This window comes from Garra rufa, chromosome 16 (assembly GCF_049309525.1).
Source record: "Garra rufa chromosome 16, GarRuf1.0, whole genome shotgun sequence".
In the NCBI taxonomy this organism is placed as follows: domain Eukaryota; kingdom Metazoa; phylum Chordata; class Actinopteri; order Cypriniformes; family Cyprinidae; genus Garra; species Garra rufa.
In genome coordinates, this window is record NC_133376.1 from 22,980,239 (window position 1) to 22,989,116 (window position 8,878).

At 34.2% G+C, this 8,878-nt stretch overlaps 1 protein-coding gene across 2 annotated transcripts in view; it reads left to right on the forward strand.

Moving 5' to 3' along the window:
* The window catches only part of ldb2a (LIM domain binding 2a), a 79,798-nt gene extending 71,553 nt beyond the window's left edge, over window positions 1–8,245 (forward strand). For both annotated transcript variants that reach the window (XM_073820875.1, XM_073820874.1), the window contains exon 9: window positions 6,365–8,245. In XM_073820875.1, the coding sequence (XP_073676976.1) occupies window positions 6,365–6,595 (231 nt within the window). In that variant the 3' untranslated portion in view covers window positions 6,596–8,245. The remainder of the gene's footprint in view (window positions 1–6,364) is intronic.
* Window positions 8,246–8,878: the final 633 nt, after the last annotated feature.

Below are 8,878 nucleotides of genomic sequence, written 5' to 3' on the forward strand. Positions count from 1 at the left end.
GACAAATCAGTGTGTGGATATTGTTATTTAGTCAAAAAGCCCACCTTAATGAATGAGAGTAATTAAGAAGCAGAGGGGTGGGAAGCACTGACAGTGACTCTGGGGTCTCAGCCAAAGCTCTCACGAGACGACACTAGAGTCGACGCACAAATAAACAGCAATGAAACAGTAAAAGAGCTGAATCAAGAGGCTGGATATGCAAAGAGTGCATGTCCAGTAGTATGAAGGGTATTAAGGAGTCTAAAAGCTAGTAATAAACAGGAAAATAAGGGATGGTAAGTACACAAACACTTTATGTTTAAAGTTCAGTTGGTTAACAAGCGTTAAAGTTATAGTTCACCCAAAAATTTTGTCATTAATTACTCATCCTCATGTTGTTCCAAACCCGTAAGACCTTTGTTCATCTATATATATATAATAAGATATTTTTGATGAAATCCAAGAGCTTTCTGACCCTGCGTAGACAGCAACTGACACATTTAAGGCCTAGAAAGGTAGTAAGGACATCATTCAAATAGTCCATGTGACATCACTGGTTCAACTTTAATTTTATGATGCTACGAGAATACGTTTTGTGCACCAAGAAAACAAAAATAACCAGGAAATTTTTGAATAAAGTTGGTATTTTTGTTTTCTTTGCCCACAAAAAGTAAAATTAGGGTTGAGCCACAAATGCCATAACAAAATAACTAAGAAATTGTTTAATAAAGTAGTTATGTTGGGGGGTTTGCACACAAAAAGTATTTATTGTGGACAAAAAGTAAAATGAAGGTTGAACCACAGATGTCATGAAATAACAAAGAAATTGTTGAATAAAGTAGTTATTGTTTTCTTTGCACACAAAAATATATTAAGGTTAAACTAGAGCTGCACGATTCCGGATAAATTGAGAATCATGATTTTTTTTTTCCCAAAGAGATCACAATTCTCAGACGATTCTAAATGAAACACAACAATGTGTGACAAAATATTAATTACTGCAGTCTGTTTAAACGTGTTTCATTAATTTGAATGAATTATTAAACATTTTAATATATAATATATGTATTTAAAATATAATATTTATTACACCCATTTTTAATTTTACAATTATGAAAAAGTTGTTTGAATGAATGATTCAATGACTCACTTGTTTCAATACTGGATGAATCAGTGATTTTGAACAAATCTCTGGAATGAATGATTCAATGACAAATATATTTTTAACAGTTACTTGTTGCCACCTAGTGGCAAAACAATGCAATACTTTCAAAAGATGACTTGCTCTATTTTGATCCCTACCATAGACATCAATGTTTATATCCAAAGTATAACCTTTAATCCCAGTATTTCTGTGATAATATAAATGACAATAAGAAAAAACTGTTTGTGAAGCTGTTTCTTACTTAAGCATGGTAACTGTCTACTCTTTGTGTCAGTAGCAGTATGAACACAGATTTGAATGTTCCGGTAAGACTTTTACAAATGTTTAATAGACACAGGAGAATCATTGTGATTTAGAAATAAATTTGCGTGAGTGTTTGAATCGAGATTTTGATCTTTAAACGATTAATTGTGCAGCTCTAGGTTGAACCACTGATTTTAATGATGTCCTTACTACCTTTCGGAGCCTTGAACGTGTCAGCCGCGTAGCCGTCTATGCAGGGTCAGAAAGCTCTTGGATTTCATCAAAAATATTTTATTTGTCCTGAAGATGAATGAAAGCCTTACAGGTTTGTAACGACATGAGGGTTTGTAATTAATGACAGAATTTTCATTTTTGGGTGAACTATCCCTTTAAGTCAATGGCTACCAGAAACTAATGCCAGACATTGAACCTTATTGTAAAGTGTTTCTGGGCTCAGTTTCTTTATTGCACATTTTTCACAATTTAATATGAATTAAGTGCTAAAATGCATTTGAGATGCAATCACATTGATTTTGGCTCACTGACATTCAATTTCATTGTGTCTGTCATTAAAGAAATCAATTAATTTTAATGTCATACTGAAGTGTCACACACTACTACACACATTTCAGTTAACTTCCACCAAATTACAGTATGACACTAGAGAATTTGACTGTGCATAAATATTTCATTATAAACACACTCAGCTTTTTAAATGCGTCTTGTTTTAGACATTTTAATTAAAAGCAACAAATCCAGTAAAGACAAAATGTACAAGAAGCTGAAAGTGGACTAATTGTCTCTGCATTTGACCAAAACATTCATGGTTAAAAGTACAAAGTGCAAAAATACAACAGATTAAAGTGTTTAAAATAATGTAAACTTTTTTTAAATAGTTAATTTTTCCATGCGTATCTTTTGCTTGCACTCTCATAACCTATCCACCTTATTTTTCAATGCAGAAGTAAGCTGTTTTCTGGCAATGTGTGAGATTTCCGGTTCATAAGCAGCTGTAGGGAAATAACAAAAAGAATAACAAAGTGCAGTAAACAGCAAAACTGTTTGCACTACAAACTATTGTGTTCATAATTAAGATGATACATTAAAATAATATGGTAAGACACACACCAATATCAAGCAGCAATACAAGCTGTTCAACTAGAGAGAGAGAAAGAAAAGAGCAAAAGACTGCACTAGAGCAAAGCTGCAGATATTGTGAGCCTGTGCGTAGATTCAAACATTGTAACTAAATAATCACACAATTGATCGCAATTAATAACAACTATCACATCTTGACACAATGAATCACTCATCTATTTTAGGTATTATATTTTATGTTTTATAAATTAATTTATTTATATACATTTTATATATATATATATATATATATATATATATATATATATATATATATATATATATATATATATAAAAATCAGAATTGTGAGCTTATATTGCAATTCTGAATTTATAACAAAATTGTGAGTTATTGAGAATTGTAAGATATAAACTCTTTTTTTCCCCTTGGAATTGGACTTTGTATTTCACAATTGCAAGTTTATATCTTATATTCTGAGAAAAACAGTCAGAATTGTGAGATAAGAACTCGAAATTCTGAGAAATAAAGTCACATTTCTGAGAAAAAATTCAGAATTGTGAGATAAAAACTAGTAATTGTGAGAACACAGTCAGAATTGTGAGATAAAATTTTGAATTCTTAGAAATAAAGTTGCAATTCTGAGAAAAAAGTCATTTGCGAGTTAATAAGTGAGAATTGTGAGAAACTCACAAGTGCAAGTTTATATCTCACAATTCTGAGAAAAACAGAATTGCTAGAAAAAAGTCAGAGTTCTCACTTTATAACTCGCAATTGTGAGTTTATATTTCACAAATATGAGAAAAAAAAAAAGGTCAAAATTGCAAGTTTGTATCCTGCTAATCTGAGGGAAAAAGTCAGAATTGCAAGATTCAAATTCAATTCTGAGAAAAAAGTCACTTAAACACTATAACAAAATTGCGAGTTAATAAGTAAAAATTGTAAAAATAGTTTTTTTTCCCCTTGGAATTGGACTTTGTAACTCACAATTGCACGTTTATATCTCACAATTCTGAGAAAAACAGTCAGAATTGCGAGAAAAAGTCAGAATTGTGAGTTTATATCCCACAATTCTGACTTTATATCTCGCAATTGTCACTTCATAACTCACAATTGCGAGTTTATATTTCACAATTATGAGAAAAAAGGTGAAAATTGTTAGTTTGTATCCTGCTAATCTGAGGAAAAAAGTCAGAATTGCAAGTTTATAGGCTAATTTGCAATTCTGACTTTAAAAAAATTTGAGCTGTAAGTGAGAATTGTGAGATATAAACTCGCATTTCTAAGAACATATTAGTCTTTTTCCCCCTCGGAACTGGACTTTATAACTCGCAATTGCAAGTTTATATCTCACAATTCTGAGAAAATTAGTCAGAATTGCATAAAAATGTCAGAAGTGCGAGTATATATCTCACGATTCTGACTTTAGAAATTGCAATTGCGAGTTTATATCTCACGATTCTGAGAAAAACAGTCAGAATTGTGAGATAAAAACTTAAAATTGTGAGAAAAAAGTCAGAATTGTGAGATAAAAACTTGGAATTCTGAGAAAATAAAGTGGCAATTCTGAGAAAAAAGTTGGAATTGCGAGATATAAACTCAAAATTGTGAGAAAAAAAGTCAGAATTGCAAGATTCAAATTCAATTCTGAGAAAAAAGTCACTTAAACACTATAACAAAATTGCGAGTTAATAAGTAAAAATTGTAAAAATCGTTTTTTTTCCCCCTTGGAATTGGACTTTGTAACTCACAATTGCAAGTTTATATCTCACAATTCTGAGAAAAACAGTCAGAATTGCATAAAAATGTCAGAATTGCGAGTATATATCTCACGATTCTGACTTTAGAAATTGCAATTGCGAGTTTATATCTCACGATTCTGAGAAAAACAGTCAGAATTGTGAGATAAAAACTTAAAATTGTGAGAAAAACAGTCAGAATTGTGAGATAAAAACTTAAAATTGTGAGAAAAAAGTCAGAATTGTGAGATGATAACTTGGAATTCTGAGAAAATAAAGTGGCAATTCAGAGAAAAAAAATTGGAATTGCGTAAAAATCGTTTTTTTTTCCCTTGGAATTGGACTTTGTAACTCACAATTGCAAGTTTATATCTCACAATTCTGAGAAAAACAGTCAGAATTGCGAGAAAAAGTCAGAATTGTGAGTTTATATCCCACAATTCTGACTTTATATCTCGCAATTCTCACTTCATAACTCACAATTGCGAGTTTATATTTCACAATTATGAGAAAAAAGGTGAAAATTGCTAGTTTGTATCCTGCTAATCTGAGGAAAAAAGGCTGTTTCGCAATTCTGACTTAATAAAAAAATTGTGAGCCATTAAGTGAGAATTGTGAGATATAAACTCGCAGTTTTGAGAACATATCAGTCCTTTTTTTCCCTCGGAATTGGACTTTACAACTTGTTTATATCTTACAATTCTGAGAAAAAAAAAAACTCAGAGTTGCGTGACGTAAAATTTTGAATTATAAAGTTCTGACTTTATAACTCGCAATTGTGGGTTTATATCTTACAATTATGAGAAAAAAAGTAAAAACTGCAAGTTTATATCAGGCTAATCTGAGGGTCAGAACTGTCTGAAAAGAATTCAGAAAAGTCAGAATTGTGACTTGTGAATAGCCCCCCTTTTTTATTCAGTGGTGGAAATGGGCTCCCATAGTTTTCTCTTTATCTTTAACCAAATTTTCTTCTTAAAGGTCCCATATTGTACACATTTCTGGAGGTTTATTTTAGTTGTTGATGTCCTTAAGAATATATATCTGCAGTGTAAGTTCCAAAATCCATCTCAATATATTTTTACAGCTCCTTTTTTAGGAGCTCTGTCAAGAACAGGTCGATTTTGGCCTATCTAATTAATATTCATGAGCCTCTCTTCTGATTGGCCTGTTGTTTTCTGAGTGACGCACATCCAAGCCAGCCACAAGTAACTATGGTCATGTATGCTGTAGCCTAGCCCAGAGCCATAGAGAGAGTCTAGCCTGCTGATACTCAACAGGATATTTCAGAATGATCATTAATGTTTTTTCTTTTTCAAACACTGAATGCAGTAGCTACGTAACTGTTGCTTTAGTAAAGCCCCTTTCACAATGCGCGCTGATTCAGTCACTTTACCCTGCGACTCTTCACGACGGAAAAAATACGTGCAAAGTGGAATGAAGCAGCGATCAGGCCGCTCCTCACTATCAGCGCTGAATATCAGGTTAGTTTCAGTTTAGAGAAATGTATGCGTCGCATTACATCTCACATCCAAACGTCACATGTCTGTATGGGTTGTGTGTAAAGCACGCACAGATTCCGAACTGTGAATGAACCTAATTAAGCAATTCCGGAACAAATCGTGGGACACATTATCCGTGTATTTACCGGAATCGCTGTGTGAAAGAGGCTGAAGCTTACGTGCCACTGGTCTCTTATATTCACGTTGTTCGGAAGCCTGTGTAATGATGTAGCTTTGACATCTATCGACTGAACAGGGTTTTCTCCACTTGTTTTTGTGTTGTTGTTGCTTAGCAATGGCATGGACGCGAAGTTGTCGAGGTTTCACAAAAGGATGGTGGGACGGTGTTTGGTGCTCGGGGTGGTGACTGAAGGCGGTGACTGAGTAGATCGGATGTCATATTTTTACGGAAGTCACAGTGGCTCGTGAAAAGAAACGGCTACTTTATTCAGGCTGTGTGCAGTTTGCTGTGGACTGACTGTTTTGAAACTCATATGGTAGTTACATAGCCCCTAGACCTCAGTTATCATGAAAAAAGCCAGGAAATTTCGATTTTGACAATATGGGACCTTTAAATATGAAACCTGCCTTTCATTGTTGTTCTTTTCTTAGTTTTCTGATTGTATAACTGTATGCATTACAGGACGTGATGGTGGTAGGTGAGCCCACACTGATGGGCGGGGAGTTTGGCGACGAGGACGAGCGTCTGATCACGCGGCTAGAAAACACACAATACGACGCCACCAACGGCCTGGATGATGATGACGACTTCACGAGCTCACCGGCGCTCGGCAACAACGGCCCCTGGAACAGCAAGCCGCCCACAGGACAAGACAGCAAGCCAGAGAGTACGGCCTCGCAGCCCTCTCAGTAGGAGACAACACACGCAACGCCCCATTGAACCACCAGGGCGGCGCTCTTTCTCTCTGACCTCACTTTTTACCCTCGAATGATGTAAATCCCATGTCATGGTGTCAATGATGTCATCCATTTTCACCAGAAACACTGAAGAACTTTACAGACCAGACTTTGGCAGCAATATTTGCTCACTGGATTTTTGAGGATTTGTCTAGCTAGCGCAAGAAATCTGACTTTCGGAGGAACTTGATTTAATTGAGGCTGAATGAGCAATCTGAATTAACACAGACCTGAATTTGGGACAACTTTAGCCCAACAATCAATGTAAAAAAAACGATCCGTCTCGCAGTTCATCACACATCTCCATAGTGACTCCGACTGGCAGCCGCACTCGATATCAACCAATCGCTGAGGAGACGGTCATGTTGACTGTCTTCTCACTGGAGACTGGAACTGCAGAGGCATCCACTGAGACCAATCCCTGAACATTTGCATTTTTATTGGAATTCGTTTGGCTATTGTCTTTTTCCCTCTGCTTTCAATTAAAAGTGAACCGCCTTGCTTTTCTTCAACCCAACAGACTGTATTAACAAAGACAGCTTGCATCGAAAGAAAAAACATCACCAGTTGCCATTTACAGGTTGTATTTTAATTCAAAAATTCAGATTTGATTTCAAAGTCGGTGTTTTTTTTATTCATTTGTGATTATTCTGTATTCTCCTTGTACTGTACCATCAACATTGGGAGTTTCTTTATTGACAGGCAGGCACATATGAGAAGCATATTTGTCCATCGGTTGCTTCTCTCCCTGTATTGACTTATTTTCATAATGGAATATGATATCTTTCTGCATGACATTTCAGAATCGGTAACATGTTTATTTCCAGACGTTTGAAGTCATGTTGGACTATCAGTTTGGAAGCACAGTAACCAGGGTTGTGACTTTGACAATAAAAATGCATTCTGCTTCATCTGATGTCAGTGAAGTCATCAGACCTGGATGTAAACGGCAGCTGTTTTGACGTTTACTATTTGTTGTCTTTTTTTTTTTTTATCTGAAAATAACAGATTTCATACTCAGGAATGAACACCATACTGAGAATTGACAACATTAAATATAGCTTACTGTAAATCCAGCCACAATTATACTGTTCATTAGCTTTATGACATTCATTGTGTCTAGCTTCACCCTACTTTTAACAGGAAAACAGCCTTTTTATCTAAAAATCATCAATGCAGATCCCTTTTAGCAAATTATGTGATCCGTTTTATACAGCTTTGTCATTACTGTAGCTTGTTTTTACAGTATTTGTTCATATACTGTTCATTGGATTTGGAAACGGTTCTTAAAGTCCCTTTAAGAGACACAGTGATGAAGATGATGATGATGATGACAAACAGCCAAATATTTTTTTGTTAATTAATCAGTTTCTTTGTTCTTGTATTTTGTCATTACAAAACATATTCCCTGAATATTATTGCAAAGCCTAAGATATTTCCAAAACCAACAAAATGACAAGACACAATATCAGCCACCCACCTTGTATTATTGAAACTCTGCACAGTTTGTAAAATATTTAGCAGAGCCGTTTTTTGTGTCATATCCAAAGTCTTGTATGTATGCTTTGCCATTTTGTGTGCCAATAAATTGTGCTTACAAAACCTTTCACCGCAATATTTCTGCCCACTCTTATATAAGTTTTACTTTGCCCAACATTTCCAAAAATATTCACTATACCAGCCAAAAGTTTTTGAACAGCAAGATTTTTTATGTTTTTAAAGAAACCTCTTCTGCTCACCAAGCCTGCATTTATTTGATCCAGAGTACAGCAAAAACTGTACAATTTTGAAATATTTTACTATTTAAAATAACTGCTGTCTATTTAAATACAGTTTAAAATATCATTTATTCCTGTGATTTCAAATCTGAATTTTAGCATCATTACTCCAGTCACATGATCCTTCAGAAATCATTCTAATATTCTGATTTGCTGCTCAAAAAACATGTATTATTATTATTATGTTGAATGTTGAGTGGATTTTTTTTTTCAGATTTCTTTAATAAATAGAAAGTTCAGAAGAACACCTTTTATCTGAAATAGAAACCTTTTGTAACATTATAAATGTCCCACACCCTTGCTAAATAAAATTAGTAATTTATTTAATAATAAAAAAAATCTAAGCTTTTGAATGGTATAGTGTTTGTTACAAAAGCTTTTTATTTCAGATAAATGCTGATCTTTGGATCTATCTATTAATCAAAGAATCCTGGAAAAGCACTCAACTGTTGAAAACATTG